The 12550-nt window shown below is 42.7% G+C and overlaps 1 protein-coding gene across 1 annotated transcript in view; it reads left to right on the top strand.

Moving 5' to 3' along the window:
* Positions 1 to 2429: 2429 nt before the first annotated feature.
* Positions 2430 to 12550, top strand: part of AJAP1 (adherens junctions associated protein 1) — a 325555-nt gene continuing 315434 nt past the window's right edge. The window contains exon 1 of the mRNA XM_056544512.1: positions 2430 to 3244. Coding sequence (XP_056400487.1) covers positions 3216 to 3244 — 29 coding nt within the window. The 5' untranslated portion in view covers positions 2430 to 3215. The remainder of the gene's footprint in view (positions 3245 to 12550) is intronic.

Raw genomic sequence — 12550 nt, 5'->3', positions numbered from 1 at the left:
TTATTTTTTATGTTTTTTTATTTATTATTTATTTTTTATGTATTTATACATTATTTATTCATTATTTTATTTATTGGTCACAAAAAACTGTATCAGATTTTTTTAATGCAGATTATTAATTTTTATTTTTGACTAAAGGAGAAGACAACATTCTGCCACCAAAAATTATTCTGCACCTATTTTCAGTCCCACAAACTGGACCTCAAATGGGAGGGCTTATGCAAATTATGCATATGCAAAATTATGCAAATGCCAAAAAAAAGGGCATGCCCAGGCGGTCCCAACACATAGGCTCCTCCCATTCCCCTCCCACCTGATTCTTCAATTAGGCAACTGCCAACTGCCTTTTATTTTATTTTTTATTTTTTTGCTAAATCTCCTAAAATAAAATGATAAAACATGATAGAATTCAGACATAAGGAAGATGAGGGATGGGAGGATGATGGGAGTGCTGGGCTTGTGGATGGTGGGGGTTGGAGAGACTTTGTTAATGTAGGTTACAATGTAGATATTACAATATTTGACCACAATTGGGTGAACCCTAAATCTTTGCCCAACCTTGGCCTGAGGGGGGTCAGGATTCTGCTTGATACTGTAGACAGAAAAGCAATGAATCTTGGGAAAAAAGGGAAGCAAATAATGTTCTACTCCAATAGGGAGCAAGCTGTCTCTCTGCTGCCACCTATTGGTGGTAACTACCCTGTAGGTTAATGTGTGATAATCCCCAGTCATGTTTTAAGGCTTTTTTATTGGTGGCAAAATTGATTTACAATATTTTCCAACCAGTGTGCCTCCAGCTGTTGCAAAACTACAACTCCCAGCATGCCCGGACAGCCTTTGGCTGTCCGGGCATGCTGAGAGTTGTTGTTTTGCAACAGCTGGAGGCACACTGGTTGGGAAACGCCAGCTTCCAAGAAAGTTACTTCCAATAGGTGACACCGATTCTTCATCCTTGATACATCTTAGGACTCTGATAAATAACTTTATAACTATTATTACCCGCTTTTTGAATTGACTCATTAGGCCATTTTTTTTTTGTCACCGAAAATTTTAGGCATACTGCCCCGCATTTGAGACCAAGCCCCTTTTTGCAAAACCACACCCCTTTCTCACTAGACCACACCCTCTTTGCTGAGGGAGGCACAAAAACAGTAAAAAAAATAATAATAATTGTAGTCTAAAGTACAAATTACAATAACTCTGGCGCCTTTGGGACAGTAAATCTGGGTCAATGATGAAAAATAGTCTATAAAATATGACATTCGAGTCAATTTATCCAGTAAGTAGAAAATGTAAGAAACTCCAATAGTATTAGTGTGTCGTATTATTTATATTATTATTTTTTTTTGTTTTTTTATGTATTTATTTATTTTTTATTTATTTATTTACTATGACTGTTATCTTAATTGATGATTATTTTATTATTATTATTATTATTATTAATAATAATAATATTAATAATAACAATAATAGTTATTATTATTATTATTTTAAACATCTTACATTTTTCATGCTTTATAAACACACCTGTGAATTACGTTTGCATTGAAGCTGACCTTCAAATCTATATAAGAGCTTGATATGGGGGGGGGGGGGGGAAACAAGATGGTGAGCCCCACTGGGGACAGGCTATGCTGTGAGGGTATCCGCCATTCTGTGTGATATGCAGAGGATACACCATCCATGAGGATAGGACTTGGGAGTTGTGTATATATATATATATATATATATATATATATATATATATATATATATTATTATTATTATTATTATTATTATTTTATTTATTTATTTATTTATTTTTTTTGGGGGGGGGGGGGTAATAAATTGGAGCTGTTTTGCCTTCTAACCTTGCATATTGCTGTTTTAATGCTGTTCCTTTACGCCACCCTCCTCAACGTGTAATTTGAACCAAAATTTGCACCAACAAATGTATTGCAGTAATTAGTAAATTAATCGAGTTTTACGACTTTGTCCATGCCCCGCCCCTTTACACATAAAGCTCATAAAATAGTCCGATCTTGGTGCATCTACTTTACTTGGCTTTTAAACATGTTCCAGATTTTTTTTTTGCAATCAGAAAAATAAAATTGCCCCCAATTGTCTCATTACCAATTTGGTGGGTGAGGAGCAGGGAGACCGGAGACACCCGGGGGGGCTGTTTAAATATTGAATAGTAAAAAAAATGTATTATTCACCCTTGGAAGTTGTCATGATTTCCCCTTTAAGACCATGAACCAGTCCATCCAGCTCCGGTGTAAATTGGCGAAGCCGCCTGGTCGGTGGGATAATCCTAATAATGTTCTGAATCCATTACTAAGTGGGGAGACAAGTGTCAGGTGGATGGGGGCATCACCAGCAGAATACAGGAGTCAGGGGGGCAGAGCTGGGGTGGGGGGGGGAGGGGGTCACTGCAGGCAGCCTGATCAGGTGAGGAGAGAGTGCTGGCTCCTCACACTACACTCCTGAGCAGGCTCTGGAGCAGAAGGGGTTAACCGTGCATTGCCTGTTAGAGACGGCAGAGACAAGTCACTGGCACAGAGATCTGTGAGGCAGAAGACAGCTCAGTGCTGGAGATGTGTGTGGGATAATAGACTGGGGGTCTTTCATGGACTTTCATGGTATTTCTCACTTACCTTGAGCCCCTCCATCCCCAGTCAGCGCCCACCCCTGGCACAGCTGGCATCCGCTCACTGCCAGGATTTCCACCCATTCTCTCCTCTTCTTACAGCCCAAAACATGAGAGTCCTCTGAGGAAGTGGCTGCAGGATCTGTGCCCCCTCCACCACAACTACCACCACCATCATCCTCCTCATCCTCAGGACCACTACTCGCTGCTGGCACTCCTCATCCTCCTCCTGGCATCTCTGTGGCATTCGCAGCTTCTCTAGATGAGGACAGACGAGGACCCGATGAGAAGGCTCCCCGTCTCCTGCCCGCTGCCCACATATCTCCTCGCCAGCACCACCTCCGCCAGCACCACCCTGCCCTTGTCTACCCCAGACCCCATCCTGTCCCCATAAAACGATCTATGCAGGAATGTCCTTTCTGGAAGCAGCTGCCACTTCTCTCTCTACATCTCCCATCCGGCTCCTCTGAGGAATATCTTTTTCCATAGAGTGAATTGTCATTTTTTTGTTGTTGTTGTTGCCTCGTCTTCTGGAAGCGGCACAGATGGATAAGTGCATGAAGATCTGATCCATTCAGACGTGACCATGTGGATTAAACAGCTTTTAGGGATCAGGTAAGAGGGATCCGATGACTCCACATTATATTGTGTCATGTACATAGCACTGGGGAGGGGGGGGGGGGGGTGTAGACTTTTGCAAAGGACTGGATGTTGTCTGGAAGGGATTAGGATTTCTCTCTTGTCAACATTGCTGCACAGGCGACGCTAATGGGGGGCGATTAACCCCTGCGGTGCTGGAGACAAGTTGCTGTGCCCCCCCTTTTTTATTCCCAGGGCTCATGCTGGACGTGATGTGGCTATTAAATCCTATCAGTACAGTCGGGCACTTGTGCCATTAGATGCCATAGAGAACAGAATTGGGATAAGTTGCCTTGACCTCTGGTTTATAGAGAACTTGTGCAGATTGTGATATTATTATTATTTTTGTGATATCTTTATTGTCTATTTTGGGATTATACATTGGTTCATATGACACAATGTTCTGTCAAGGTCACATGAGATGTGGAAAAAAAAAATAAAGCACTAGATATACCTGTGGCATACATCATATTAGTGCAGTGTTTCCCAAGCAGGGTGCCTCCAGCTGTTGCAAAACTACAACTCCCAGCATGCCCGGACAGCCTTCGGCTGTCCGGGCATGCTGGGAGTTGTAGTTTTGCAACAGCTGGAGGCACCCTGTTTGGAAAACACTATTAGTGCCTCCCTATGTGCAGGTTACATTGTCTATACAGACAACAATTGCACAATAAGTCGATTCGATCAGATTGTGTTGTTTTTTTGCTGTAGCCCCATTGTGCTTTGCATTAGGTAGGATATTCCTAGAACAGTGCATTTTGTAGTATAACCTTGGGGACAGCATATTAGGGACATCTAGGAGGTTTATGGAGGTTCATTTTGTCTGGACAAGTGCCTGTTGTCGTAGTCGGTTGTGCAATTACAATTCTTATGTAAAGTTCTGGCTATACCTGTGCACAGGTAGGATGAGGAGGTGTTACATGTTGGGTATGCACAGATCATACATAAGACTTCTGTATATAACCCAGCAGGGACATCTGAAATCCACTGAAGTTAATAAAAGGTAATATTATGTCTATCTGGGATTGTGTTTTTAGTTTAAACAAATATGTTGTTCCACCTGTCGCCACAAGGGTGCGCTAGACTCCAGGGAAATTTCCCTCGTTGCAGAAGAGAAATTTTCTCTTGTGTTGAGTTTCCCCCAATTCTGTATCTATGTTAATGTGACACCATGTCTGATGTGGGCCACCTAGAAGGGGGCAAGTGCTGGGACAAGAAGGGCAAATGCCAAAGGGAATGAGTGTGACCCCCCCCCCCCCTAAATATGACCAATGGAGAGGACAGCAGCAGATCCCGAGATTTAGAAGACCCCTGGAGAGGGAAGAGGAGGGGGGGGGGGGGGGGGGGGGGGGGGGGGGTGGCACACATCTAATCCTTATGGGGAAATATTTCTATTCATCTTGGGATTTTTTTTTTAAATCAGTTTGGGGTAAATATCAGATTAAAAAATGAGAAAAAATATTCATCCGAACCGAAATATAACAGATAATTGGGGGTTCTGGAGTACTATATGTCTGGTATGTGAAAAGTCATTATTTTTATCACTTTTAGATACAAATTTAATATAGGAGAGAGGATCAGGGAGATAGATAGATAGATAGATAGATAGATAGATAGATAGATAGATATGAGATAGATAGATAGATATGAGATAGATAGATAGATAGATATGAGATAGATAGATAGATAGATAGATATGAGATAGATAGGTATGAGATAGAGATATAGATAGATAGATAGAAGATAGATAGATAGATATGAGATAGATAGATAGATAGATATGAGATGGATAGATAGATATGAGATAGACAGATATGAGATAGATAGATATGAGATAGATAGATAGATAGATAGATAGATAGATAGATAGATAGATATGAGATAGATAGATAGATATGAGATAGATATGAGATAGATAGATAGATATGAGATAGATATGAGATAGATAGATAGATATGAGATGGATAGATAGATATGAGATAGATAGATATGAGATAGATAGATATGAGATAGATAGATAGATAGATATGAGATAGATAGATAGATAGATAGATAGATATGAGATAGATATGAGATAGATAGATAGATATGAGATAGATATGAGATAGATAGATATGAGATAGATAAATAAATAGATATGAGATAGATAGCTATGAGATAGATAGATAGATATGAGATAGATCGATAGATAGATAGATAGATATGAGATAGATAGATAGATAGATATGAGATAGATAGATAGATAGATATGAGATAGATAGATATGAGATAGATAGATAGATAGATATGAGATAGGTAGATAGATAGATAAATATGAGATAGATATAAGATACATATGAGATAGATAGATATGAGATAGATAGATAAATATGAGAGATAGATATGAGATTGATAGATAGTAACATAGTACCATAGCTCATAAGGTTGAAAAAAGACCAGAGTCCATCAAGTTCACCCTATATACCTAATGAGTTCCTACTGAGTTGCTCCAGGAGGCAAAAAACCCTCATACTAGAGGTAAAAATTCCTTCCCGACTCCAAATATCAGAATAAATCCCTGGATCAATGTTCTGTCCCTATAAATCTAATATACATAACCTGTAATGTTATTATTCTCCAAAAATGCATCCAGACCCCTTTTATATTCTTTTACAGAGTTCACCATGACACCTCCTCCGGGAGAGAATTCTACAGTCTCACTGCTCTTACAGTAAAGAACCCCCGTCTGTGCTGGTGTAGAAACCTTCTTTCCTCTAAATGTAGAGGATGCCCCCTTGTTATATATATATTCCATGTGGGGTCTGACCAGTACTGTACACAGTATTCTATGTGTAGTCTGACCAGTACTGTACACAGTATTCTATGTGTGGTCTGACCAGTACTGTACACAGTATTCTATGTGGGGGTCTGACCAGTACTGTACACAGTATTCTATGTGTGGTCTGACCAGTACTGTACACAGTATTCTATGTGTGGTCTGACCAGTACTGTACACAGTATTCTATGTGCGGTCGGACCAGTATTGTACACAGTATTCTATGTGTGGTCTGACCAGTACTGTACACAGTATTCTATGTGTGGTCTGACCAGTACTGTACACAGTATTCCATGTGTGGTCTGACCAGTACTGTACACAGTATTCTATGTGTGGTCTGACCAGTACTGTACACAGTATTCTATGTGTGGTCTGACCAGTACTGTAAACAGTATTCTATGTGTGGTCGGACCAGTACTGTACACAGTATTCTATGTGTGGTCTGACCAGTACTGTACACAGTATTCTATGTGTGGTCTGACCAGTACTGTACACAGTATTCTATGTGTGGTCTGACCAGTACTGTACACGGAATTCTATGTGTGGTCTGACCAGTACTGTACACAGTATTCTATGTGTGGTCTGACCAGTACTGTACACAGTATTCTATGTGTGGTCTGACCAGTACTGTGAACAGTATTCTATGTGTGGTCTGACCAGTACTGTGCACAGTATTCCATGTGAGGTCTGACCAGTACTGTACACAGTATTCTATGTGTAGTCTGACCAGTACTGTACACTGTATTCTATGTGTGGTCTGACCAGTACTGTACACAGTATTCCATGTGTGGTCTGACCAGTTCTGTGCACAGCATTCTATGTGTGGTCTGACCAGTACTGTACACAGTATTCCATGTGTGGTCTGACCAGTACTGTACACAGTATTTCATGTGTGATCTGACCAGTACTGTACACAGTATTCTATGTGTGGTCTGACCAGTACTGTACACAGTATTCTATGTGTGATCTGACCAATACTGTACACAGTATTCTATGTGTGGTCTGATCAGTACTGTACACAGTATTCTATGTGTGGTCTGACCAGTACTGTACACAGTATTCCATGTGTGGTCTGACAGGACTGTACACAGTATTCTATGTGTGGTCTGACCAGTACTGTACACAGTATTCCATGTGTGGTCTGTCAAGTACTGTAAACAGTATTCTATGTGTAGTCTGACCAGTACTGTACACGGAATTCTATGTGTGGTCTGACCAGTACTGTACACAGTATTCTATGTGTGGTCTGACCAGTACTGTACACAATATTCTATGTGTGGTCTGACCAGGACTGTACACAGTATTCTATGTGTGGTCTGACCAGTACTGTACACAGTATTCTATGTGTGGTCTGACCAGTACTGTACACAGTATTCTATGTGTGGTCTGACCAGTACTGTACACAGTATTCTATGTGTGGTCTGACCAGTACTGAACACAGTATTCTATGTGTGGTCTGCCCAGTACTGTACACAGTATTCTATGTGTGGTCTGACCAGTACTGTACACAGTATTCTATGTGTGGTCTGACCAGTACTGTACACAGTATTCTATGTGTGGTCTGACCAGTACTATACACAGTATTCTATGTGTGGTCTGACCAGTACTGTACACAGTATTCCATGTGTGGTCTGACCAGTACTGTACACAGTATTCTATGTGTGGTCTGACCAGTACTGTACACAGTATGCTATGTGTGGTCTGACCAGTACTGAACACAGTATTCTATGTGTGGTCTGACCAGTACTGTACACAGTATTCTATGTGTGGTCTGCCCAGTACTGTACACAGTATTCTATGTGTGGTCTGACCAGTACTGTACACAGTATTCTATGTGTGGTCTGACCAGTACTGTACACAGTATTCTATGTGTGGTCTGACCAGTACTATACACAGTATTCTATGTGTGGTCTGACCAGTACTGTACACAGTATTCCATGTGTGGTCTGACCAGTACTGTACACAGTATTCTATGTGTGGTCTGACCAGTACTGTACACAGTATTCCATGTGTGGTCTGTCAAGTACTGTAAACAGTATTCTATGTGTAGTCTGACCAGTACTGTACACGGAATTCTATGTGTGGTCTGACCAGTACTGTACACAGTATTCTATGTGTGGTCTGACCAGTACTGTACACAATATTCTATGTGTGGTCTGACCAGGACTGTACACAGTATTCTATGTGTGGTCTGACCAGTACTGTACACAGTATTCTATGTGTGGTCTGACCAGTACTGTACACAGTATTCTATGTGTGGTCTGACCAGTACTGTACACAGTATTCTATGTGTGGTCTGACCAGTACTGAACACAGTATTCTATGTGTGGTCTGCCCAGTACTGTACACAGTATTCTATGTGTGGTCTGACCAGTACTGTACACAGTATTCTATGTGTGGTCTGACCAGTACTGTACACAGTATTCTATGTGTGGTCTGACCAGTACTATACACAGTATTCTATGTGTGGTCTGACCAGTACTGTACACAGTATTCCATGTGTGGTCTGACCAGTACTGTACACAGTATTCTATGTGTGGTCTGACCAGTACTGTACACAGTATGCTATGTGTGGTCTGACCAGTACTGAACACAGTATTCTATGTGTGGTCTGACCAGTACTGTACACAGTATTCTATGTGTGGTCTGCCCAGTACTGTACACAGTATTCTATGTGTGGTCTGACCAGTACTGTACACAGTATTCTATGTGTGGTCTGACCAGTACTGTACACAGTATTCTATGTGTGGTCTGACCAGTACTATACACAGTATTCTATGTGTGGTCTGACCAGTACTGTACACAGTATTCCATGTGTGGTCTGACCAGTACTGTACACAGTATTCTATGTGTGGTCTGACCAGTACTGTACACAGTATGCTATGTGTGGTCTGACCAGAACTGTACACAGTATTCTATGTGTGTTCTGACTAGTACTGTACACAGTATTCCATGTGTGGTCTGACTAGTACTGTACACAGTATTTTATGTGTTGTCTGACCAGTACTGTACACAGTATTCTATGTGTGGTCTGACTAGTGATTTGTACAGTGGTAGAATTATTTCCTTGTCGTGGGCATCTATGCCCCTATTAATGCCCCCCATGATTGTATTTGCCTTGGCAGCTGCTGCTCGACACTGGTCACTACAGATAAATTTACTGTTAACTAAGACTCCCAAGTCCTTTTCCATGTCAATCGTCTCAAGAGTTCTCCCATTTAATACATAATCCCAGCCCGAATTTTTCTTCCTCATGTGCATTACCTTACATTTATCAGTGTTACCTCATCTGCCACTTCCCAGCCCAAACATCCAACCTATCCAGATCCTTTTGTAATAGTGCACAGTCCTCTATTGTGTTATCTACTATACACAGTGCACTGTCCTCTATTGTGTTATCTATTATACACAGTGCACAGCCCTCTATTGTGTTATCTACTATATACAGTGCACTGTCTTCTATTGTGTTATCTACTATACACAGTGCACTGTCCTCTATTGTGTTATCTACTATAAACAGTGCACAGTCCTCTATTGTGTTATCTACTATATACAGTGCACTGTCCTCTGTTGTGTTATCTACTATACACAGTGCACTATCCTCTATTGTGTTATCTACTATACATAGTGCACAGTGCTCTATTGCGTTTACCACTTTACAGAGTTTAGTATAATTTGCAAAGACTGATCCCTGTGGTCCCCACTAGTAACAGTCACCCAATCAGAATAAGTACCATTAATAACCACCCTCTGTTTCCTATCACTGAGCCAGCTACTTACCCACTTACACACACTCTCCCCCAGCCCGATCCTTCTCATTTTTTGCACCAACCTTTTATGTGGCACCGTATCAAATGCTTTGGAAAAATCCAGATATACGACATCCAGCGATTGTCTCTGGTCCCGTCTGGAGCTCACCTCCTCATAAAAGCTGATCAGGTGACAGGACCGATCCCTCATAAAGTCATGTGATATGGAGTCATACAATTATTTTTTATCTAGATATTCCAAAATAGCATCTATTAAAAAACCCTCAAACTATTTACATACAACAGAGGTTAAACTAACAGGTCTATAATTCCCGGGGTCGCCTTTTGTCCCCTTTTTAAATATTGACACCACATTTGCCATGTGCCAGTCTTGGAGAACAGTCCCTGTCACTATAGAGTCCCTGAATATAAAAATGGGGGCCTGTCTATTACATTACTTAATTCATGTAGAACACGGGGGTGAATGCCATCTGGACCTGGTGAATTGTCTATTTAGATTTTTTGTAGGCGGCACTGTACTTCTTCCTGGGTTAGACAGGTGACCTGTACTTCTTCCTGGGTTAGACAGGTGACCTGTACTGGGGAGTTTACCTTATCTCGTTGTATTTCACCTGGCATTTCATCTTCCTGGGTGAATACAGTGGAGAAGAATTTGTTTTATATATTTGCTTTTTCCTGATCCCGTTTATAATTTCTTCCTCATCATTTTTTAAAGGGCCCACACTTTTTTTTTTTTTTTTTTACACATTTTTAACATTTTTGCTATTTATATAATTAAAGAACATTTTGGGGTTAGTTCTCACTTCACTGTTGTCCTGTTTTAGTAGTTTAAATGCTTTATTTTTGTCATTTATTGCCCCCTTTACATTTTTATTCATCCATATTGGTTTTATTTTATTCCTGATCCTTTTATTCCCATTAGGTAAATACATCTTACAGTGAGAGTTTTAAGATATTTTTTAAGTCTCCCATTTAGTGTCAGAAAGATAGGAGACAGATTGATAGGTAGATGTCACGATGCCGGCTGGCAGGTAGTGGATCCTCTGTGCCAGAGAGGGATGGCGAGGACCGCGCTAGTGGACCGGTTCTAAGCCACTACAGGTTTTCACCAGAGCCCGCCGCAAAGCGGGATGGTCTTGCTGCGGCGGTAGTGACCAGGTCGTATCCACTAGCAACGGCTCACCTCTCTGGCTGCTGAAGATACTGAAGATAGGCGAGGTACAAGGGAGTAGGCAGAAGCAAAGTCGGACGTAGCAAAAGGTCGGGGGCAGGCGGCAAGATTCGTAGTCAGGGGCAACGGCAGGAGGTCAGGAACACGGACTAGGAACAGACAAGGGAACGCTTTCACTAGGCACAAGTGCAACAAGATCCGGCGAGGGAGTGCAGGGGAAGTGAGGTGATATAGGGAAGTGCACAGGTGGGAGCCAATTAAGCTAATTGGGAAGATTGGACCAGGCACCATCATTGGTGCACTGGCCCTTTAAATCGCAGAGACCCGGCGCGCGCGCGCCCTAGGGAGCGGGGCCGCGCGCGCCGGGACAGGACCGAGGGAGAGCGAGTCAGGTACGGGGACCGGGGTGCGCATCGCGATGCGGGCGCTATCCGCATCGCGAATCGCATCCCGGCTGAAGGCGGGACCGCAGCGCACCCGGTCAGTGGATCTGACCGGGGCGCTGCAACAACGAAGATGAGGCGAGCGCTCCGGGGAGGAACGGGGACCCGGAGCGCTCGGCGTAACAGTACCCCCCCCCTTGGGTCTCCCCCTCTTCTTGGGGCCAAAGAACCTGAGGAAAAAAAACTCAATTTTTCCGTGATGAGGTCCGATGCAAATTAGGAGGGGTTCTGTGTGGAAACGTACGAGACAGTCCAATCTTTTATTGTAAAAACAATAGATGTAGAGGGGTCTGGCGAGACTGGTCACAGGAACGTAGAACCTGTTGATGAGAGAGGCCAAAAAAAATTTTCCTGCAGATCCGGAATCCAAGAAGAGCATAGTAGAGAAGGAGAAGGTAGAGGCAGATATCCGCACAGGCACAGTAAGGCGTGGAGAAGCAGAGTTGACATCAAGAACTGTGTCACCTTTGTGCGGAGTCAGCGTACGTCTTCCCAGGCGGGGAGGACGGATAGGACAATCCTTCAGGAAGTGTTCGGTACCGGCATAGTACAGGCAAAGATTCTCCATGCGGCGTCGTGTCCTCTCTTGAGGTGTCAAGCAAGACCGGTCAACATGCATAGCCTCCGCGGCGGGAAGCACAGGAACAGATTGCAGAGGACCAGAGGAGAGAGGAGCCGGAGAGAAAAAACGCTTCGTGCGAACAAAGTCCATATCCAGGCGGAGCTCCAGACGCCATCCGGAAGAACGCATGTCAATGCGAGTGGCTAGATGAATGAGTTCATGTAGGTCAGCAGGAGTCTCTCGTGCGGCCAGAACATCTTTAATGTTGCTGGATAGGCCTTTTTTAAAGGTCGCGCAGAGAGTCTCACTATTCCAGGACAACTCGTAAGCAAGAGCACGGAACTGAATGGCGTACTCGCCAACGGAAGAAACACCCTGGGCCAGGTTCAGCAGGGCAATCTCGGCTGAAGAAGCTCGGGCAGGTTCCTCAAAGACACTTCTAATTTCCGAGAAGAAGGAGTGTACAGAGGCAGTGACGGGGTCATTGCGGTCCCAGAGCGGTGCGGCCCATGACAGGGCTTTTC

This window comes from Hyla sarda, chromosome 10 (genome assembly GCF_029499605.1).
Source record: "Hyla sarda isolate aHylSar1 chromosome 10, aHylSar1.hap1, whole genome shotgun sequence".
Taxonomy (NCBI): domain Eukaryota; kingdom Metazoa; phylum Chordata; class Amphibia; order Anura; family Hylidae; genus Hyla; species Hyla sarda.
Note: the sequence above shows the minus strand (reverse complement) of the source record. Positions and strands in the feature narration are given on the sequence as shown.